This window comes from Argopecten irradians, chromosome 9, assembly GCF_041381155.1.
Source record: "Argopecten irradians isolate NY chromosome 9, Ai_NY, whole genome shotgun sequence".
Taxonomy (NCBI): domain Eukaryota; kingdom Metazoa; phylum Mollusca; class Bivalvia; order Pectinida; family Pectinidae; genus Argopecten; species Argopecten irradians.
Genome location: NC_091142.1, coordinates 36,585,810 through 36,610,194, shown reverse-complemented (window position 1 = coordinate 36,610,194; position 24,385 = coordinate 36,585,810). Strand labels below are relative to the sequence as shown.

General features: G+C 34.5%; 2 protein-coding genes across 2 annotated transcripts; one reads left to right on the top strand and one right to left on the bottom strand.

The window, feature by feature from the left end:
* Positions 1–902: 902 nt before the first annotated feature.
* LOC138330967 (GTP-binding nuclear protein Ran-like) lies at positions 903–7,241 on the top strand. The gene is made up of 7 exons (XM_069278435.1): positions 903–1,041; positions 1,326–1,379; positions 1,737–1,821; positions 4,025–4,150; positions 6,038–6,225; positions 6,412–6,588; positions 6,833–7,241. Exons 2-7 carry the CDS (start codon positions 1,350–1,352, stop codon positions 6,872–6,874), a joined length of 648 nt encoding a protein of 215 aa, XP_069134536.1. The 5' UTR covers positions 903–1,041; positions 1,326–1,349; the 3' UTR covers positions 6,875–7,241.
* Positions 7,242–8,328: 1,087 nt separating this feature from the next.
* On the bottom strand, positions 8,329–24,138 carry LOC138332212 (18S rRNA (guanine-N(7))-methyltransferase-like). The gene is made up of 11 exons (XM_069280212.1): positions 23,954–24,138; positions 19,608–19,645; positions 19,405–19,500; positions 17,305–17,387; positions 16,853–16,949; positions 16,342–16,438; positions 15,757–15,807; positions 12,033–12,118; positions 11,049–11,156; positions 8,838–8,930; positions 8,329–8,444 (listed from the first exon to the last, which is right to left on the bottom strand). Exons 1-11 carry the CDS (start codon positions 24,002–24,004, stop codon positions 8,390–8,392), a joined length of 855 nt encoding a protein of 284 aa, XP_069136313.1. The 5' UTR covers positions 24,005–24,138; the 3' UTR covers positions 8,329–8,389.
* Positions 24,139–24,385: the final 247 nt, after the last annotated feature.

The window sequence follows — 24,385 nt, the reverse complement described above, 5'->3', positions numbered from 1 at the left end:
ATCTTATAACAGTCAGGCCTGTTTAGGGACATATCCGACTCCGGTGATAAAGACGAGTCGGAGTACCTGGAATAAAACTACAGATATTCAGTCAGGACCATTGCTGACAACTGCTCCTTGTAAATTTCAAAATTAAAGTTCAAGTTCTTAATTACTTTAATCCATTTGGCTTATTGGTTTAAACATATATAAAATACATATGTGAAACGAAACAAAAGCAAACGCTCTCACCTATCCACTCCGATTCCTGCATACAGTGTAGAGAGAATTGTTGTAGAACCTGTTAACTAATACTTCAGTTTCTGTCCCTGTTACTAAAAGAAAAATTTTCAGACCCTGATAAAAGTTTAGTGATATAATGTCACGTCAGCATAATCACTTGGAAGCCGATTTTCTTCAGAGAAAAAAATAACACATTTACACATATATACAATAAAAATGAATTGGTGTACTTGATTTCGACGTTCTAAGGTTGTTTTTTTTAACATGTTACTGAAATAACATTTTCTAACGAGTCAGACCAACTAGTTTCGCTACTTCATAACCTTACTTATCATCATTGACTAGACAATGTTATTTTAAAGATTAGAACAGAAAAAAACACATATCAATATACATTGTATACCACCTGATATATCTGATAGTGACTTTTTAGGAACAATTTTGTTTATTTATTTAACTTTTTGAAGCTTGGCTTCATTGCAACATGTTTTGGTATTCTATCAGATTCCCTATGCAAAGCGTATACAATTTTGATAACAAGATCAACGCTTGGTATCGAAGAGGTCTATTACACATTCTATGTGTACCGTGAACAAAATCAACGTGACTTCATGCCTATTTTAAACATTTATCTGGGTACATACAGTAATTTTCCATGACACAAGAATAAAATGGAAGATGACTCTCATGGTGGAAATTTTTACATGTTTTTCGCTGGTTGCAGCCAGTTTTGACCGGTATACTTCAACATGTATTTCACCACAATATATTACAGTTTGGAAAGAAACTTAGAGCTAACAGGCTGCTTATTTTTATTCGGTAAGATTTTGCAACAAAATTCACATGTGAAAACCTTTAAAATTTTCTGTGCACTTTATTTTTTTTTTAATTATTTTTATCGATGTCTCAGAAACCGAAAATTTTGTATGTACAATGTAGGCACCTAATGTCCATGGACTAAGGAAGATAACTCTAACAGCTTTTCGCGTTTCTCAATAAACGCTCAAATTTAATTTTCCGTCATGAATTACCATATAATTGTTTCACTTAGTTTAAATTCAATTATTTTCTTCTATTGAAGTGACACAAATATTCTATTGTAGTTACAAGTTTGTAAAAAAGAAGACATGGAAACTTCGATGATTCCTACATTTAAGGTAGGCCTAATATATACCTATAACTTTTCTTTTCATATTTAACCTCGATTCATGCATGCATTTCAATAATTTTATTTCCATGATTACCATTACATGTAAATTAAGTATAGAAATTATAGTAATTCCATACCTTTTTTGTTTGTTTTTGTATGTTTGTTTAAACGTGGTTAATTCGCGTTTTTAGACAGATCTATAGTCTATATCAGGAAAGTGAGCCGTTCAATTATTTGCCAAAATAATCATGATTTTACATCCATATGAATCTATGCAGATTCGATATCTAATATTTTCATCAGATGTTGTATATTGTAGATTTATAACATAAAAATGTGTATATATATTACTGTACTCTTTCAGCTGATAGTAGTCGGCGACGGTGGCGTTGGAAAGACCACTTTTGTCAAAAGGCATTTGACGGGAGAGTTTGAAAAGAAATACATAGGTAAGTGGACAATCTGATATCAAAAAGTTCACACAATCTCATTTTCAATCGAAAGATGCATTCCTGATTAGAAAATATTTCTATTTTAGTTTAAAACACTTAAAGTTGTATGTGCCGTATTTTTCATAGTCACGAATCAAGAAGAGCTTTTAATTTGTTATTCAACACCAAAAGTTACCAACATTTTGAGAATTACAATACTTTCAATTTATAGGATTTAATTTTACAAGTACAAAAAGGAATGAAAATGATTTTTGGCAGCACTGCCAAAAATCGTTATATTAACATCTTCAGTTTAATGAAATGAGTACAAACGGTCAGACCATGAAGCCATCTTGTTGTCCACAATTTCATTGCACATTTTTACAGTATTATTAGTAATTGTAAAGTGATTTATGAAGGTATATTTCCATCTAAACATGTTTAAAGCATAAAAACAAGAATTTCACAGTGCATAACCAATGTGTTCTAACTAACGTTTATAAGGCATTACAAATGTGTGTCTGTCCATTTGAATGATTTTCACAGCTTTATTCATTAAAACTTATGGTTTTAAATAGATAATTGGGGAAAAATTAACATGTCCAAATTTTCGGCCAGTTGCGGCACATATAACTTTAAGTTATTAGTTTTCTTTCTGAAGGTAAACTTTTCCGATTTCTTTTTATTGTTGATGTCTCCATTCTAAAAACATTGATACCAGTGTCACACCAAGGGGAGAAAATCTTGTAATATTATTCCAAGGGGAGCTAAGGTAAAAAAAACCAACAACAAATGTCTGTTAAGGGTTACCCGGTCGACTCTAATTTATGAACCCCGACCCTAAGTTTTCACCCCCGTCCCTAATTTTTTTCCCAACTTTTCTACGAATTATTTTTAAAAGTCGGGATTTCGATCGCAGACTCCGGTGTCGGCCATCATTTTAAGAGTGAAAGACATAAAAAAAAATCCTCCTGACCGACCGACCCTATTTTTTTGCCTATGTAACCCTAAACAGACATATTTTTTGGCCTAATCATAAATCATGTAATTTCATAAAAGTGGGATAACCAATAGTTTCATTAATACCAAGGGTAGAATTTATTTCAAGGGGAGATAATAAGGGTGTTTTATACTTAGTGGGGATCTTGTAGGGAGGTAATCTTGTAGTTGCAAACCAAGGGGAGATCAAAAGGAAGATATCTTTATTTCATTCAAAGTGGAGTTAATACTACGGAAAGATAATTTGTTGTAATTTTATACCAGACCCAAAGGAGAAGATAACATTGTATTTTTTTTCTGAGATGTAGCAAATTTTGTAAAGTCATGCCGAGCGGAGATAATCTTCAAGTGTCAAGGGGGAGGTAGTCTCGCAGTTATATCAATGGGAGTTTATCTTGTAATTTACCAAGTTGGATAATATTATATATTTGCTTCATACAAATTAGTGGAGATATTCCAGTTAATTCTTCACAAAAGGGAGATAATTTGATTGTTTCCTTCCAAGCAGTGATTATCTTGTAGTTTCAATTTTTTTTCAAGTGTTAAGAAAGAAATTCATGTTTTATTCCGAGGGGATAGACTTTGATTATCTTAGAGGGGATATTGTAGTTTCATACAGCTAACATTGCATTTTCTCACCAAAGAAGATAATCTGCTATTCTTCTTCACTGTCTTGTTTCTTCCTAACCTCTCTCTTGACACCACCTCACTTATGGCACGAGTGCTGGCCCTTGTGAGGAAGGCCCTGGGTTCTGTGAAGCTCTGGGTGAGACACACTAGTCTATAAAAGTTGTATAGTTTCTGCTCATAAGGTAACCGGATGGGATATTCTTAATGTGTATCTCTGGTGGTATGCTTCAGTATGATAGCACTATAAAATGGACAAGAGTTTCTTCAAAGGGTCACAGCATGTACATACTGCAGTCTCCAAAACATGCATGCATTTCACACACTACATACAAGGGATTTCATCCTTAAATGTCTCTGACTGTTAATAGGAGTATATATGTTTAATCAATTAATACCTTTTAGTTTCATACAAATGGGGACCAAACTTGTAGTTCCATACCTAACGAGTTACTCTTGAAAGATTGAAGATAGTAGATTAATACCAAGGGGAGATAATCCTGTAGTTTCATACCAAAAGGCGATAATACTGTTTTGTAATTCAGTGAATCTCTGGGTACTCTTCTTGTAATATAAATGAAATATTTTGTTGCAGCTACAATTGGTGCTGAGGTACACCCTATGAAGTTTTACACCACCCGCGGTACCATTCAGTTTAATGTTTGGGATACTGCTGGACAGGAAATTCACGGCCGTCTGAGAGATGGGTATTACATACAAGGTAAATATATATGACATTCATCGGTAGACAGTATGTATGCTAAATGACTATGGTATTTATGAGCTATTTCCAGTTATTCTCCTATATTGTTACATAATGTGTGCACATGTAAATTTCGTGATTACAGTAGGTGAAAGGTCATAGGTGCATGCAAGTTATGGAAAGTTATATTCAGAAAAATCTGTCTGATCTTGTAATCTTACAGTCATACCTCCCTAAGCAACCACCGATGTATAAAGACCATATATGGTCACCTTTTCAGAGTCCCAAATGGTCAATTTCAACACAATGTATCTTGTGTATAAACATTTAAAAAGCATCTTTGATTAATGCTAAAACGAGACATCAACACCACCAAAACCTTAATACCAGAGCACCAGGGATGGGTTCAATTACATAGCAATGTAAATAATTAAATTACACATTATATTTTAAAATGCATTACCATTACATGTATTTTGCAATACAATGTATAATAAATTAAATTACCATTACTTTACCAATGTAATTAATTAAATTACACATTACTTTCAGTTTCTAATAAAAGAAAAAAACTTGTATTCCACGGACTGGGCACTATATTATTAAAAAACAACTATCTTTATACAATACATATCCATGTCCATTTGTCTACTAATTTAAGATATGCATTCAATAATAAAGTACTTTAAATATCCAAATATTAGATTTAAAAGAACAGTCGTATTCGTATTTATTTATATTTCACATTTCATCGGTCAATACAATCATGTTAAAGTACATTAAATTTTTTAGGTTACATTGATAATTTCCAGACTTTCAAAATTGGTGTGACCAAAATATTACATAGTACTGATACTAAGACAGTCTACATTGGTAGAAGTCACAGAAATTAAAAATATTAGTTAATAATTGTGTTTACATGATATATATGACTTTGCCACCTTTTAAAATCTATAGATGTGTTAAAGTCATTGTAATGCATTTTACACCATATTTTTGTCTATATATATAAATGTATATTCTTTTACTAATTTGTGCTGGAAACTAAATCTTTTATTAAGCCATATACCTAGTGTCACTTTGAATTTCACAGTAGGTGCGATTCTAACATTATACATAGCTATAAGCTACCTGCTCAGAAGTAGTGAAGGTAACGATCAATTGTTCTCACTTATGTTGATTGCCCCCAAGGTATGATTATCTATAATTGCCAGGTAGCTGGTCTAGACCCTCTGTTCTTTAAATCAAACTTTCTTTTGTACCTAATATAATACAATAAGGGCATAGGTGGGAAAGCCATTGTTCTCACTATTGATCAAGAATGCTAAAGAAAGAACTGTTATCAAACTATTTGGTAAATGTGCATAGTAATTAATCTTAAGGATATTAAAGTTAAAATAAAAAGACAAAAACTTTAGTTAGAATAGAAATATGAAAAATGTGATAAATCCATCTATATTCATGTCCTTGAAAAAACATCACATCTAATTGAAATGTAATTGAAAAATAATTGAGCATGACATGCATTTTTTATGTAATTAATTAAAGTACCACTACATGTAATTGAAATTTGCTTCAATTACACATTACATTCAATTACTTGAAACATTGTAATGCATTACAATTGATTACCCTTACATTTTTAATTACCCCATGCCTGAGAGCACATCCTTCAGGCCATTTTTGTTTGGTTCCTTTGGTGGTCTTTATAGACAGGTTTGACTGTAACTCTCAAAACCTCATCATGTCTGGTGGAACTTTCTGTTATATATTAAGCTTGTGCACTGAGCTAGCCATCAGCTACACTAAACAAATCCGAAGGTAACACATTTACTTAATCACAATCATAACTAAAGCTGTCTTAATTTAAATTTAACATTTTTTGCATTATTCTTTACCCTGTAGGTCAGTGTGCCATCATCATGTTCGATGTGACATCTCGCATCACTTACAGAAACGTCCCTGACTGGTACAGAGACCTGTCCCGCGTGTGTGAAAACATCCCTATGGTTCTTTGTGGTAACAAAGTCGACGTCAAGGATCGTAAAGTTCCAGCAAAGCTCATCAAGTTCCACAGAAAACATAACTTACAGGTCAGTAATGATAGTGTATTGGATAGTCAGGTATTGTATACTATAGTGGCTTACTTTAGTGATATCCTCTTCGCTTCTAATTCACAAGGAGAAATGTTCATATATTTGTCAATTCAAACTTTAATAAGCTATTCTTGTTATTTATTTTTCTTTTCTTTTTTGATCAATGTTCTGTTTCTATTGCAGTACTACGACATGAGTGCTAAGAGTAACTACAACTTTGAGAAACCATTCCTGTGGTTGGCACGACAACTTGTTGGTGATCCCCAGCTCCAGTTCGCGATGGAATGTGTTGGTTTGTTACCCCCAGTCATCACAATTGATAAAGAAAAGCTTGCTCAACTCGAGAAGGAGATGGCAGAGGTTTGTATAGATATACTTCTTGCATTCAAGATCAGTTTAAAGTTTCCTCTTCTTGACTTTTTGACAAAACCTAAATCGGTTGTAATTTAAATGAAATTAAAATAACATTGGTAATATCGAGTTACATGTCCAATTTAAAGTGAAGAGACTATGATGATTTCATTAGAAAGGAAATATTGGTTTTGGTTAGTAATACATAGATATAACAAGTTACTTTGTGTAAAAGGCATTTTATTTCTTTCAGGCCCAGAATGTTACCTTGCCAGACGATGATGATGACTTTTAAATGTTGAATGTATGAGCTGAGCTGTATTATTGAACATCAACTTCTGATTGGGCTCCCCTTGGCCTCAACTCTGACAAACTACAAATCTAGCAAGGTCATGATGACTTCACTGTTGCTGTTAGTCACTTTGTGTAGCAAAAAAGAAAACCCACCCAGAGAGAACTAGGAAAGAAGACTCGAGTCATATCTATGTGTTTGTTTCTCAGATCAATAAAGAGAAGCCAAATTCTTCAGAAACTACAACAGTGTTATGAAAAAACCCCATATGCAATTGTTTTGTTCATGGAGTAATTTTGAATTGTAAATTCACTAAAATCATTTAAAAGGTGAAAGTTTTGTAACTTGTGTCAAATAAATGAATATTTATTATAAACATTTTTATTTTTTACTCTCAGTTTGAGACACTGCATGTTAAAAGAAAAATCCCCTGTATCATAGGAAACTGTGGTGTTTGGAGATTATGAATTAAATACATATACAATTTACTTGCCTGTTAATTGCACATTAACTCATTATTCTTACGTTTTCATAATGGCAGTGTTCCCGTTATAGATCTTCAGGTTTGGTTTATAAGTGCAACCCGTATTATTTCTCTATAATGATAAACACTGTACAGTGTACAATGTAAAAGAAGAAATGGGGCAGGACATCTAAACATTGACAGAAATTATTTATTTACTTTAGTGCCCTGCAGTAAATATTTCAATAGCATACAGATTTTATCCCAGAATCAACAAAATAGAATTGGCATGTTGATGTGGTGTCATTTCATCACTGCAGTAAATGGTAAAAGGTTTTTGAGAAAATATATCTAATATAAACAAGGGTCCATTGGTCTCGAAGACATAAGAGAATTAGTAAGATTTTCTTTGTATGACCCAGGTAAATTTCAATAAACTTAAGTTCTACTCATTGCGACTTATTACAGATCCAGCATCAGGTCTCTAGGCCTTAGTTAATGACAAGAAGCCCCGTCATTATTGACAAGAGGTCATTTAACCATTTTAACCTATATGACCTATGATATTGAATGAAGGTCAATCTCATTCATTTGAACAAACCTTGTAACGTTTCATCCCAGCTAGAAGACCCAATATCATGTTTCAAGACCTCTTTGTTACAAGGAATCGAAAAGAAGTAATTTAATTTTTTTTAGGACATTTGACTCCTGTTACTTTAAATAGGTTGAAGTAATTCATTTCAACAAACTTGGTAGCTCTATGTCCTAGAATGCCATAGGCCACATATCAGGCATTTTGGAGAAGAAATTGTTTAAAGGAAAAAGTTGACGCTGAACTGTGGGCTGGACGATGACATGTGCCACAGCATAATCTAACTTTTCGGCAGGCGAGTCAAAAACTGAATCACCTTCTTACAACTACATGTATTATGTCATATATATCCAGATTTAGCCAAATGAATTTCATGTTAATAAATGAAAACAAATCAATTAAACATATTATAGTTTAATAACAATAAAACATGCATACTATATACACAAAGAGTTCAATAATCCTAAAACTTGACTTTCCTCTTCCTCGCGGTGTACTTTGTGTCGGGCCGTACTTCCCTGTAAGATACAAACAAAAACAAGCTGATCTTGAAATAAAATCACTGATATTTCATTCTTTAGATCAACGTCCTATTAACAGCGGCCGTTTAAGGATGGTCTACAATGTGTGTAATGTGTTGCAATGTGTGGATGTCAGTATGTTTTAGGAGGCTGCAGTATATTCTTGGTGTATCTCCTTGTATTAATAAATTAAGATATAATTATATGTACCCCATAATAGCAGGTACAATAATGATCTGTCAAAGTCAGCCCTTGTCTTATCAGGATACCTCCTGTCAATTGAATATATTATGTAAGTAAAAAGTATGATGATATTTTAGTTTTTATGGAGACAGATAGAAGTTGACACTGATCGGATATTGATGATGCTGTAGTATTGCCATGACTTACCTGCCCTGTCTTCGACGACGTTCTTTTTTTTCTAAGATCCAATCGCGACTTCCTTTGGCAGATTTGGCACCTCGTAGTTTTTTCATTCTCTCTCTGAAATTACAAAATGTCTGAGTACAGTACAATGTTGAACAAACAAATAATTTTTATTTGCATGGGGAGTTGACTGACTGCAACATTATAATATCTTGTAAAGCCGAGGATCATTTTATATACTGTAAACCAACTTTTATTCGCGGCTACTTAATTTTCCGAATTCCGTTTTAAAACAAGTTCGCAGAGATTTACTTTTGCGAATCAGACAATCGTTCTACTTTCATTACTTTTCCTGACAAGTATTCACAAGGTATTACAGATCTGTTTTTGTGAAACAGATTATAGCCATTTATCTGCGTTTGTAATTAGAAGGTATCTCATTTGTAAGTGATAATCCTTATACCAACACGTACAGTATGACAGAATAGAACTCACGATCACACAAAAATAAACAATGGAATCTGCCAGTATTGGCGACGATCAGTATGCCTTGAGTTGTCTATGGGAAAACATGTCGGTATTTGTGTAGTTAAAACAAAACAAAATCTACTATATGTAGCTAAAAAGAATACAATAACTCAAAATTCTGAGACTTGAGATTAAACAAACTCCGGAACCGAAGTGAATGCACCGATAATGATTACCACCTGACGTGTCATGGCGGCCGACACAAACACAGTCTCATGTGGGCGGTAGCGTTCTGGGATTATAAGGTTAAGTTTTTTACTGTATTGCAGGGTTTGCGCTTAGTGTTCCATAAAAGGGGTCTTTCTCAGATACAAGAATTTCACAGAAGTGGATGTGTCACCTGCACAGCACCACAAAAAATAGTTATTACAGTTGAAAATATGTTGTTAATAATGAGGTGAGGTTATCAAGTTCCGTAACTTATGCAAATACTGATGGATTTTGACCAGTATCGAACCCATCTAAGAATTCATTGATATAAAGCAATATACCAAATTTGGTTGAAATTTGACAATAAGTACTTAAGTTATCTAGCGGAGACAATGTTTTGATAAATTCATATTCCCGTAACTCTTGCAAATATTGACATATTTCGGCCAGTATCAAAACCATCTAAGATCTCATTGATATAAAACAATGAACCAAATTTGGTTGAAATTGGACAATAAATACTAAAGTTATCGAGTGGAAACCATGGATTTATCTGTTTTGATGATTTTAAAGTCTCATAACTCTTGCAAATATTGATGGATTTTGGCCGTTATTGAAGTCATCTGAGATCTCATTGATATAAAAGAACAGATGAAATTTGGTTGAAATTGGACGGTAAAATATTTAAGTTATTGAGCGGAAACCATCAATTTATCTGTTTTGATGATTTAAAAGTCCCGTTACTCTTGCAAATATTGACAGATTTTAATCATTATCTAACTCATTCGAGATCTAATTGATATAAAGCAATATACCAAATATGGTCGAAATCGGACAATAATCGCACGGAAACCATTTCCTGGACGCCGACGACACAGACGCCAACGCCGCCGACATAGTGATACCCAAGTGTCACCCTTGCGTTGCAGGCGGCACAAAAATACGGTCCCCTCATATAATTACCAACTTTCAGAAAAAAATATGCAGCCCCTTTCAGTTTCTACACTTTAAAAGGATATTGGGACGGCGTAAACGTAAACCTTGTATTGCACTGATTATACGGAAGGTCTGTTACAACGCATATCTACTAAATCATAGGACACCTCTACACAGGGTGGATTTTCTTCCATTTTTCTATGAGGTGTTAGATGAGGTCTATGGGTGGTGCACTTAATCTTTGTCTTGCAGTACGGGTATATACCATCTTTGCAAATTGAAGCCTAAAAAGGGGGAGGGGCTAATAGGGATGGGGCACATATTGGGTCGAATACGGTGTGTCATCATGTAAAGGTTTGTTATGAATTGACCAGATACAATGTACATCAATTAGGAATGAGACACTTACTTTATATTTAACTGTGGTAGGCAATAGGAGAGAACTCCCATATTTTTAATATGAAATCACCTGATCTTCAGGTGTTGGGGGTGGGAGATAGAGGGACACTATATTGTGTTGTGACCACTAGTCCTTCCTCCCAACCAGCATATTTCTTTTTCATTACCAGAAGCTCAACCTGATATCTACTTTTTCACATGCAATTAAGTATTTTTCTTTACCTTTTTGTGTTGAAGTCGATCTGATGTCCCTGACTACTTCCGACCTCTGTACCCAGTCCTTTGGGTAGCTGTTGTGGCTGTCCACCAGCGAACAGACACAAAAATATCCTAAATAAAACAGATCAACAATGAATTCTACAATTTTTATCCTTCAATCAATAAAATATTTGTTTTCAATTTGATGTAGGTGGGTTAGCAATACCAAACATAAGGTTAATGATATGTATATGTGGAAAAATAATCTTCCCCATGTCAAAATATATCATTTTATCTCTAGATACATTTTTTAACAATAATTTCACCAAACATTCTAGGAATAGACAATGTGTTCACATGAGTGATATTTCTTTGGTCTTAATGTTATTGGAATATCAAAGATTAAAGATGCTCCACCGCCGACAGAGCATCAATCATATTCATCATTTGAACTTTAATTGGTATTTAATAGTGTATATCTATGCCTAATTAACACAAAAATAACATAATTTATTACACCTTTGGTGCATGCGCAATCATTACTTCATTCCATTTAGGATATAGTGCAAAGGAATTTTTTCGGGATGCAATTAATTATTTTTCATATTTTTAGTTTGATTGGTTTGGTTTGTTTAGTTTTACGTCCTATTAACAGCCAGGGTCATGTAAGGACGTGCCAGGTTTGTTGGTGGAGGAAAGCCGGAGTACCCGGAGAAAAACCACCGGCCAGCGGTCAGTACCTGGCAACTGCCCCACATGGGATTCGAACCCGCATCCCAGAGGTGGAGGGCTTGTGGTAATATGTCGGGACATCTTAACCACTCGGCCACAGCGGCCCCCTTTTTAGTTTGAAGTAAAATTAGAAGCTCAAACTTTTCAATGGTGGTAATGGTGTAAAGTAAGTAACTTTTGTAACTGAAGAAAAAAACTAAATCGTCTGCTCCTGTTTTTGATGGTGAAAAAATACCATTTGTCAGCGGTGGATCATCTTTAATTACAATAACTCACTTTTTGGCCTTGGTACTGTTGGGATAGTCGACCACCAAACCACCAGTAAATCCCGCCTTCATGGATTGTTGTGTGATTAGCTCTAACTGAAACAACAAATATCAAACACTGTCACAACTAATACCGAAATTGTCTGTAACTGTAACAACAAATATCCAACACTGTTACAACTAATACAGATATTGTCTCTAAAAATGTCAAACACTGTTACAACTAATACAAATATTGTCTCTAACTGTAACAACAAATATCAAACACTGTTACAACTAATACAGATATTGTCTCTAACTGTAACAACAAATATCCAACACTGTTACAACTAATACAGATATTGTCTCTAACAAATATCAAACACTGTTACAACTAATACAGATATTGTCTGTAACTGTAACAACAAATATCAAACACTGTTACAACTAATACAGATATTGTCTCTAACAAATATCAAACACCATTACAACTAATACAGATATTGTCTCTAACAAACATCAAACACTGTTACAACTAATACAGATATTGTTTCTAACTGTAACAACAAATATCAATCACTGCTACAACTAATACAGATATTGTCTCTAACAAATATCAAACACTGTTACAACTAATACAGATATTGTCTCTAACTGTAACAACAAATATCAATCACTGCTACAACTAATACAGATATTGTCTCTAACAAATATCAAACACTGTTACAACTAATACAGATATTGTCTCTAACTGTAACAACAAATATCAATCACTGCTACAACTAATACAGATATTGTCTCTAACAAATATCAAACACTGTTACAACTAATACAGATATTGTCTCTAAAAATATCAAACACTGTTACAACTAATACAGATATTGTCTCTAACAAACATCAAACACTGTTACAACTAATACAGATATTGTCTCTAACTGTAACAACAAATATCAAACACTGTTACAACTAATACAGATATTGTCTCTAAAAATATCAAACACTGTTACAACTAATACAGATATTGTCTCTAACAAATATCAAACACTGTTACAACTAATACAGATATTGTCTCTAACTGTAACAACAAATATCAAACACTGTCACAACTAATACCGAAATTGTCTGTAACTGTAACAACAAATATCAAACACTGTTACAACTAATACAGATATTGTCTCTAACTGTAACAACAAATATCAAACACTGTTACAACTAATACAGATATTGTCTCTAACTGTAACAACAAATATCCAACACTGTTACAACTAATACTGATATTGTCTCTAAAAATGTCAAACACTGTCACAACTAATACAGATATTGTCTCTAACTGTAACAACAAATATCAAACACAGTTACAACTAATACAGATATTGTCTCTAACTGTAACAACAAATATCAAACACTGTTACAACTAATACAAATATTGTCTCTAACAAACATCAAACACAGTTACAACTAATACAGATATTGTCTCTAACTGTAACAACAAATATCAAACACTGTTACAACTAATACAAATATTGTCTCTAACAAACATCAAACACTGTTACAACTAATACCGATATTGTCTCTAACTGTAACAACAAATATCAAACACTGTTACAACTAATACAGATATTGTCTCTAACAAACATCAAACACTGTTACAACTAATACAGATATTGTCTCTAACTGTAACAACAAATATCAAACACTGTTACAACTAATACAGATATTGTCTCTAACTGTAACAACAAATATCAAACACTGTTACAACTAATACAGATATTGTCTGTAACTGTAACAACAAATATCAAACACTGTTACAACTAATACAGATATTGTCTCTGTAACAACAAATATCAAACACCGTTACAACTAATACAGATATTGTCTCTAACAAATATCAAACACTGTTACAACTAATACAGATATTGTCTCTAACTGTAACAACAAATATCAAACACTGTTACAACTAATACAGATATTGTCTCTAACAAATATCAAACACTGTTACAACTAATACAGATATTGTCTCTAACAAATATCAAACACTGTTACAACTAATACAGATATTGTCTCTAACTGTAACAACAAATATCAAACACTGTTACAACTAATACAGATATTGTCTCTGTAACAACAAATATCAAACATAGTTACAACTAATACAGATATTGTCTCTAACTGTAACAACAAATATCAAACACTGCTACAACTAATACAGATATTGTCTCTAACAAATATCAAACACTGTTACAACTAATACAGATATTGTCTCTAACAAATATCAAACACTGCTACAACTAATACAGATATTGTCTCTAACAAATATCAAACACTGCTACAACTAATACAGATATTGTCTCTAACAAATATCAAACACTGTTACAACTAATACAGATATTGTCTCTGTAACAACAAATATCAAACATAGTTACAACTAATACAGATATTGTCTCTAACAAATATCAAACACTGTTACAACTAATACAGATATTGTCTCTAACTGTAACAACAAATATCAAACACCGTTACAACTAATACAGATATTGTCTCTAACAAATATCAAACACAGCTACAACTAATACCGATATTGTCTGTAACTGTAACAACAAATATCAAACACTGTTACAACTAATACAGATACTGTCTCTAACTGTAACAACAAATATCCAACACTGTTACAACTAATACAGATATTGTCTCTAACAAATATCAAACACTGCTACAACTAATACAGATATTGTCTCTAACAAATATCAAACACTGTTACAACTAATACAGATATTGTCTCTAACTGTAACAACAAATATCAAACACTGTTACAACTAATACAGATATTGTCTGTAACTGTAACAACAAATATCAAACACCGTTACAACTAATACAGATATTGTCTCTAACAAATATCAAACATAGTTACAACTAATACAGATATTGTCTCTAACTGTAACAACAAATATCAAACACTGTTACAACTAATACAGATATTGTCTCTAACTGTAACAACAAATATCAAACACTGTTACAACTAATACAGATATTGTCTCTAACAAATATCAAACACTATTACAACTAATACAGATATTGTCTGTGTAATATGTTAACAACTAATACAGATATTGTCTGTGTAATATGTTAACAACTAATACAGATATTGTCTGTGTAATATGTTAACAACTAATATAGATATTGTCTGTGTAATATGTTAACAACATCTGTTATATTCATTAAACCTGGTATAAATAACAAGTAAATAAATCACAATTACATTTTAGATGAATACAAATATAATGTATTAAAAGCATGAAATAATGAATAGCGCCTAGTAAAACTATTAAGAAAATGCATAGAGATCTTACTGGTTAGTCATTATGTAAATTGTCTTCTAGAACACAGGTAAATTTATTTTTTTAATGGTGTAGGCATCTTATCTTGAATTTTTAATCTTTTCGATAGATTTTTTTACTTCAAGTGATACATAAATGCTGGTCCATTAAATTATATGTCCTACATCAATATGGTTTGATTGATATATGTCATATGGACAGCCATGGCCATGTAAGGACATGCCAGGTTTGATTGTAGAGGAAAACCTGAGTATGTGGAGAAAAACTACTGACCAGCGGTTAGTACCTGGCAACTGCCCCACATGGGATTCAAACTCACGACTCAGGACATCTTAACCACTAGGCTACCGCTGCCTGTCTATTCAAACGTGAATAGATCACTTAGTCATACAGAAATGAATCAGATTTAGTAAAACAAACCTGTGAACTGTTTTCAGGGTACAGCTGGAATACAGCACGGCTTCCTCTACTCTGGAAATATAGAATGTGTATTTATAGGACTTTATGTCTCAAAGACAAATATTTTTTAATAACTTGTATCAACTGAATCACACTTCCACTGTTGAAGCTTTGGGAACATAAATTGTTTTGTCAGATCCCAAAATCTTGTAATTTGAAAAGTCAAACTTTCAATTTTCCCTGCTGCCTTACATAAGCTAACTCAATAACTTTTGATTTGCCATTCCCTAAATCTAACTAGAGGTCATGTTTTCAAGGATGATATTAATTGCCTTTCCACACAACACTGGACATTGTCATAGTAAACTGATGGTTCTGTGTGAAACAACAGATGAGCAGGTTGTTTGGTCCTTCGATGTACAATAAAAGAAACAAATAGTGGTAGGCCTACACTGTGCATAGTTGACTGTGTAGCTTTGAATATGTGCATCACTCTGTGTAATCTTCAAAAGAACTGAACAGCCTTCAGTTTTATTATGACACATTCCAGGAATGGATATTACGACAGTAATAGTAACCCCTGGAATATCGAGGATGTTGACTTACCAGACAGGCGTATAATGAACTGAAGAACTTGAGAAGTCGCTTTGGCGGATGGTGAAAAGATTTATCAGCATTACACAGCCACTGTAGGGCAGATATACTGGAATAGTAAATACATACTCATACATATCCTTATTTCACAAGGCCTTGTTCTTTTCTATCTGGGTAAATGAAGAGTGTGTTTGCTGAATAGGAAAACATATTTTTGCTTTGTATATATTCTCACTATCGTTTTATCATTACATTACATTTTTTATTTTCAATTTTAATGAAAACACATATTCCTATTGTAAGTGACTACTCTTTCACACTGATACTTATAATGATAATTGCAGACACTATTAAAGTCCATTATGTAAGTCATATTCAAAGCTTTTTAAGATATTTATAACACTTTTTGTAAAAAAAATAAAAAATTTTTAGAGCCTTTTCATCATGTTGGGTTTCTTATTAGCTCAACACTTATTTCATGCACTTTTTAAGATCGGTGTGAACCTCATTCAAAGTTTCGTACCTTATAACACCATCAAATGTTCCTGGTTTGAACGGCATCCCATAACCCATATCACCCAAAACTAGATCTCCTTCTGTCTCTCTCTCTACAGCTACATCTGAAATCAATTATGACATTCAAATAACAGCTGATACGACTAGGTGATCAGCTGGTGTAGTGTTTAAATTATTTGCTTTTCACCTAGTTAACCTGGGTTCAATCCCTGGCACAGACAGAGGCCACCTTCCTGATGGTTTTCTTCAGACACTCCTGTCATCTAAGACCACGAGCATGCTTGTATTGGAGCCATAAAAGTGATATGTATAAATTCAATAACTTGATTTGCAAACTATGTAATTTCAAGTTTTTATTTTTTTTTCATTTGCAATGTTGAAAGGGGAAAGATTGTGAACAGACTGGTGTTTGTTAGTGGATAATGTTAAAAACACCAATGTTCATGCTATGTTGCTTACCTAACATATGAGAGCTGATATCCACTCCTACCCAGAAATGTCCCTGTTCAGTCAGAGTCTCTCCACTTAGGCCAGAGCCACACCTACAAAGATACCGACACTGAGTTTTCACTTCATACAACTTTGTCTACTAGTTGGCATCTGAATAAAGTGAAAATAAGCAAACAAATCTTCATAGCTGTCAATACCAATTTTTTTGTTTATTAACAGCAATTTAGTATTGTTTCTTTTTCCTTGCAATAATTTAGCAATCTACAAAAGTAGCGTCAAGTATAAACAAAAAATAAATAGGATTTTGAAACAAGTTTAAAACTCATATCAATCCATATCCTAGCATAAACACCCCTCCTTCACCTTCTACTCCATGTACATGTATTGGGTATCAAAGGTCAACACAGGGTCCATGGGGCTTTATTGCCCACCAGGATATTTCTGCAACTTTTTTCATAAAAAAAACCCTTACTTTTTTAGTATTTCTAAAAATGCGACTTTCCGAATGGGAACAGTTTGGATGATTTATCATCGTTTCTCTTATAGCAATATGTCCCTGATCCTTTTGACACCCAATTGCAAAGAATCACCATATACGAAAAAAAAAAAAAAAAAAAAAAATCCTGTCTCCAAAACTGCTAAAATTTGGTCATAATTCATTCTGTGCTATAAGACTTTAGTAGCAGTTTTAATAAAATGTTAACAAGCAGATCTCTTGACTGTTCACAAGGACTCTTTCTGCTAAGCAGATAAACAAGAGGCCAAGATGGCCTGTATCGCTAACCTTTTTTTTTTTTTTTTATTAATTATCAAAAAGACTCTCACAATTAGATTAATTAGCAATATTGACTCCACAATTTATTGAATTTGAATCCCAACCATAAAACGTACATGCTATAGATACCATACGACTATGAGTGTGTAATGTTTTAGTCATATGTACCCATATGTGTAATTAAACATCATCTGAATCACTCAGACACTTTGTTGTTATGTGTATAGGAAGTAAGAGCACTGGCTGTCCATATAATTGACCACATACAGATAAGGTCCCTCACTTTGGTATATCTCCGTAACATTCCGAGTACTGACGGGATCAAAGACTCGTCCTATGACTAACTTGATTTACCCTGCATGACACAAATGAATTTGTCCATCACTATAAAACCGCGAAGCAGCTTAAAACAGGTGGTCAGAACCTTGACTCGTGGTAAGTACGGCATAGGTAGTATACAATGGACCGTGATACTGGACATTGCGGAGGAGTACCTGATAGGCCTTGTTCTGTATTGCTTATTAATAGGTATACATGTGTAGTAGTGTTTATTTTTCTACATGTCTATATAATCCCATTGGTTAGGCAGATATTAGTTAGAAGGTTTTGTTCTATATTGCATTCTCATTTTTTAGTGTGTATGTATTTCTCAAGTACCTACATAATCCCATTGGTAGGGTAGATTTAGCTAGTAACTTTGTGATTTTGCATGTTTTAGGGGTTTATCCCAACATCTGTATATATTGCACTAGTTTGCTATCGTTTACTGCTGATATCTTTGTTTAAATACAGAGACATACTCGCAACTCTTGTGAGAATAGTGTTACACATTACAAGTGCTATTCAGTACATAGTTTCAGAGAGGAAGTAATTTATATGAAAATAGTAGCCTAATTGACCCTTTCAGCCCCATGCCTCATCAGGCCTCTAGGTGTCAGCCCCATCATTTGTACTATTTTGAATCACTGTCCTATAGGAATGCTACCATTGCATTATGAGTGTTATCCCATGCTTAGTAATGGAGAAGAAGTCAATTGTTGACGGACGGACCCCGGACACCACAGTATGGCTTAAGCTCACCTTGGTCCTATTCTGACAGATGATTAATCGTTCTACAATTACTCATATTCATTGGCAGTACTCTCAGTAATGGATTAAAATTCTGGAAATTAATCACTATATAAATTTAGATATGATTTGAATATGTTCCTTTGGTCACTTAAAACAGAACTTTACTTCTATTGACAAGTTACACGGAGAACTATGAAACTTGTACTAATTCAATTACTTATATACAGACCAGAGTGATCCTAGATAGCAAATTGAAAACTTACCCGACATCTAAAATAAAGCATGGCTGGTCTTCTGGTAGGCGTAGCAACTCGATGGCTCTTTCTGAGAGTTGACTTTGAATTTCTATCATACGAGTGCTGAAAAGACACATGTCAAAAAGTATTTGTCATGTTTTATTTCATGTTATTTTTGTGTGTTTATTTTTGTGTGTTTTTATATTTAGATACAAAGATATATCACTTACTTAGATGTGTATTTCCTGGCTTCTTCTTCACCATAAAACTGAAATGAAATGAAAAAATTAAACTATTAACTGTTAAACATTTCGCAACATTGTATCTTTTCAGACACATAAATTTATATTATCATTATGGAATTCGTCTCTGATACCTCCTATCTTATAAATATTTTTAGGAAAAAATAAGATGGTCTCATTTCATTTTCACATGTTGAAGCCTGTGTTCAGAAATCCTCCTGAGCTATGGTACATTTGTACATATATAGTATACTGAAGTACAATGTACATGTATAGGTCTATGATATTGATCTGCTGATTTCTTCTTCTTCCAATTTAAGGGACAGACTCAAAGGTTTGAGTACATTTGTCCCTGGGACGTGGCATCAATATATCATATGTTTTTTATATATAACAAGAGGCCCAAAGGGCCTTAACGGTCATCTGACTACCTTGACAATAGTAAAATTAATTATATATGGTGTCACTTTGTCAGGATCATGTCAGGATCATTTTCAATTTCTTTCAACAAATTTTATTTCAAACAAGAGGCCCAAGGGCCTTTAAATATAGGAAATTAATTAGATATAGTGTCATGGTAGTCATCTTCGATTTGGGATCAACCAGAGATGTAACAATACTTTGTCGGGACCATGTCAGGATCATTTCATGCAAGTTTCAGCCAAATCGCACCGGTAGAACTTGAGAAGAAGTTCAAAATGTGTTTTCAAGATGGCGGCTGTGGCGGCCATCTTGGATTTCGGATCGACCCGAAAAATAACAACACTTTGTCGGGACCATGTCAGGATCATTTCATGCAAGTTTCAGCAAAATCCCACTGGTAGAACTTGAGAAGAAGTTCAAAATGTGTTTTCAAGATGGCGGCTGTGGCGGCCATCTTGGATTTCGGTTCGACCCGAAAAATAACAACACTTTGTCGGGACCATGTCAGGATCATTTCATGCAAGTTTCAGCCAAATCGCACCGGTAGAACTTGAGAAGAAGTTCAAAATGTGTTTTCAAGATGGCGGCTGTGGCGGCCATCTAGGATTTCGGTTCGACCCGAAAAATAACAACACTTTGTCGGGACTTTGTCGGGACCATGTCAGGATCATTTCATGCAAGTTTCAGCAAAATCCCACTGGTAGAACTTGAGAAGAAGTTCAAAATGTGTTTTCAAGATGGCGGCTGTGGCGGCCATCTTGGATTTCGGTTCGACCCGAAAAATAACAACACTTTGTCGGGACCATGTCAGGATCATTTCATGCAAGTTTCAGCCAAATCGCACCGGTAGAACTTGAGAAGAAGTTCAAAATGTGTTTTCAAGATGGCGGCTGTGGCGGCCATCTAGGATTTCGGTTCGACCTGAAAAATAACAACACTTTGTCGGGACCATGTCAAGATCATTTCATGCAAGTTTCAGCCAAATCGCACCGGTAGAACTTGAGAAGAAGTTCAAAATGTGTTTTCAAGATGGCGGCTGTGGCGGCCATCTTGGATTTCGGATCGACCCGAAAAATAACAACACTTTGTCGGGACCATGTCAGGATCATTTCATGCAAGTTTCAGCAAAATCACACTGGTAGAACTTCAGAAGAAGTTCAAAATGTGTTTTCAAGATGGCGGCTGTGGCTGCCATCTTGGATTTCAGTTCGACCCGAAAAATAACAACACTTTGTCGGGACCATGTCAGGATCATTTCATGCAAGTTTCAGCCAAATCGCACCGGTAGAACTTGAGAAGAAGTTCAAAATGTGTTTTCAAGATGGCAGCTGTGACGGCCATCTTGGATTTCGGATCGACCCGAAAAATAACAACACTTTGTCGGGACCATGTCAGGATCATTTCATGCAAGTTTCAGCAAAATCCCACTGGTAGAACTTGAGAAGAAGTTCAAAATGTGTTTTCAAGATGGCGGCTGTGGCGGCCATCTTGGATTTCGGTTCGACCCGAAAAATAACAACACTTTGTCGGGACCATGTCAGGATCATTTCATGCAAGTTTCAGCCAAATCGCACCGGTAGAACTTGAGAAGAAGTTTAAAATGTGTTTTCAAGATGGCGGCTGTGGCGGCCATCTTGGATTTCGGATCGACCCGAAAAATAACAACACTTTGTCGGGACCATCTCAGGATCATTTCAGGTAAGTTTCAGCTCAATCCCACTGGTCAAACTTGAGAAGAAGTTCAAAATGTGAAAAGTTAACGCACGGCGGACGGCGGACGGCGCACGGCGCACGACGACGGACAAAACATGATGACTATAGGTCATCCTGACCCTTCGGGTCAGATGACCTAAAAACATATATATTTTATATATACATAAACATATATATATATAGATAAAAACAGGCCGTGTATATTATTATGGGAGGTTGTGTCTAGCCAGGGTTATCCGGAACTTGTCCAGGACAGGCTCCTGAGCTAGAGATGTTGGTAATGAGTTCCACTTGATGATGGTACAAGGGAAGAATGAATATTTGTAAAGGTTTTTGTTAGAAGGTATCTGATTTAATCTGTGTGTGCCTCTTGTTCTCCTGTCGCCTGATTTTATATGTTGTGATGGGTCGATATCCACAAGCTTATTTATGATTTTATGTAGCATGATAATTCTGGCTTTGGCTCTTCTTGTAGCCAGGGGTTCCCAGTTTAAAGATGTTATCATGTTGGTGACACAACCTGGTTCCCTATTTCTATATTGGTTGTAAACATACCTTGCAGCCCTTCTCTGGATGTTTTCGAGTGCTAGGATTTGATCTGATGTGTATGGATCCCAGCAGGATGCTGCATACTCGAGAGATGGTCTTACAAGTGTGGTGTATGTGGCTGCTTTTACTTTCCTTGTGCATGATGACATTTTGTGTTTAAGGAATCCTAAAGTTTTGTTGGCCTTATTTGTTATGGTATGAATATATATGTGTGTTTAAATTTAAGTCATGGTTGATGGTGACCCCTAGATATTTTCCAGATTCTATATTATCTAAAATTTGGTTGTGTAGTGTGTAATTGAATTTAATAGGGCTTTTCTTCCTGGAGATGTTAATGACATCACACTTCTTAGCATTAATTGCATTTGCCATTTATTTTCCCAGTCTTCAAGTGATTTCAGGTCATTTTCCAGTTTCTGACAGTCTTGCAGTGAGGAGATTTCTGTGTAGAGGAGGCAATCATCAGCAAAAAATTTAATTTTACAAGAAACAGAGTCTACTATATTATTTATGAATACGAGAAAAAGAAGTGGACCGACCACTGTCACCTGGGGAACACCGGAGAGGACTCGGGCCCTATCTGAGTATGTTCCATTCAGTATAACTTTTTGATGTCTGTCGTTTAGAAAAGAAGAAAACTAATGAACCACGTTTGGCTTGATACCGTAGTATTTTGATTTAGATAACAGTCTGGAGTGTGGAACTTTGTCAAAAGCCTTGGAAAAATCAAGCCATGTCAATTTGTTTATTTTCATCTAGGTTCCGAGCAAAATCATCAATGGTTAATATTAGTTGTGTTTCAGTGGATAGTTTAGACCTGAACCCATTTTGTAGATTTGTGAGGATGTTGTGATGTTCGAGGTCAGACATGATGTTGCTGTGAATAATGTGTTCTAAAAGTTTACAGGCAATACTGGTAAGTGACACAGGCCTGTAGTTCTCAGCAGATTGTTTATCACCTTTTTTAAAGACTGGGACTATGTATGCTTCTCGTCAGTCTGATGGTACAGTGCCAGTATATATAGAAATTTGAAAGAGAAAGGTGAGTGCTGGAGTGATTTTGGGGGCCAGTTCTTTATGAGCCCTAGCTGGTAGATTGTCTGGCCCAGTAGCTTTATGTACCTGTAAGTTCTGCAGTAGTTTAAAGACACCAGACTCCTTCACTACTATTGTTGGCAATGTAGGAAATGGAGATAGTCCCATATCTGGTATATTGGATAGGTTTTCCTTAGTAAAGACAGAATGAAATTGTTTATTAAGAATGTGAGCCTTGCTCTTAGGGTCAGAATACGTGATACCATCTTCTGGATTTCTAATTGATGTGGTCAGTGTAAAGCAAGTAAGTGGTTGATAAAAGATTGTTATACTAAACCGTTCGTGTTATGGCAGTTTGGCATATAACGTTACATGTATGACCATATCAGGTTGGGGAAATCCGCCTAAATACAAGCACAGGGCATCGTTACTAATGATGATATATATAAGATAGGTCACTTCTATTTACAATGTATGTAAATAGACGTGACCTATCTTATATATATCATCATTTGTAACGAGGCCCTGTGATACAAGCATTACGTGGCTGGGGAAATATGCAGATTTGCTGAATATGACAGATGTACGAGGCAGCATAACGTTATTCTACTTACTATTTCAGGAGGGGCCTGTCTCTCGGGCCGTCCAGACGACGAGTGTGCCATTTTCTAAGCTTGTTTGGAGAAGATACGGTAATGTCATTAAAATAACGTATAATTCTTATGTATTTTCAACATAATTATTTACACTTTAGTCAACACACGTGCCAGACGAATAAACCGGAAGTACTGTTTGATCTCTATCACTTCAGTGCTTTATCACTACGGTCGCCTATTGAACCACTGCGTAAATATTTACGACAAAAAGCGCCAAGACACTACAAGAGTTGTCGTGTTAGCACGGTAAACCCCAAACAAACAAAAATTAAAAAAAATCAATACAAAATTAATAACACATGGGAGAATTCACATAAATTGCTAAGGCCACTGTTGTATTATTTTTTTGTTTTCCGTCGTTTTGATTTGAAATGAAACACACCAGTCAGC

Bases quoted from the DNA above. Each gene is read 5' to 3' on its own strand.
- LOC138330967 (XM_069278435.1), top strand. From the start codon at position 1,350: ATGGAAACTTCGATGATTCCTACATTTAAG. The intron at 1,822-4,024 runs GTAAGTGGACAA...ATTTTGTTGCAG, and splicing joins GTTTGAAAAGAAATACATAG to CTACAATTGGTGCTGAGGTA. The intron at 6,226-6,411 runs GTCAGTAATGAT...TTTCTATTGCAG, and splicing joins ACAGAAAACATAACTTACAG to TACTACGACATGAGTGCTAA.
- LOC138332212 (XM_069280212.1), bottom strand. From the start codon at position 24,004: ATGGCACACTCGTCGTCTGGACGGCCCGAGAGACAGGCCCCTCCTGAA. The intron at 19,646-23,953 runs GTAAGTAGAATA...ATTTCATTTCAG, and splicing joins GACAGGCCCCTCCTGAAATA to TTTTATGGTGAAGAAGAAGC. The intron at 16,950-17,304 runs GTAAGCAACATA...AATTGATTTCAG, and splicing joins TATCAGCTCTCATATGTTAG to ATGTAGCTGTAGAGAGAGAG.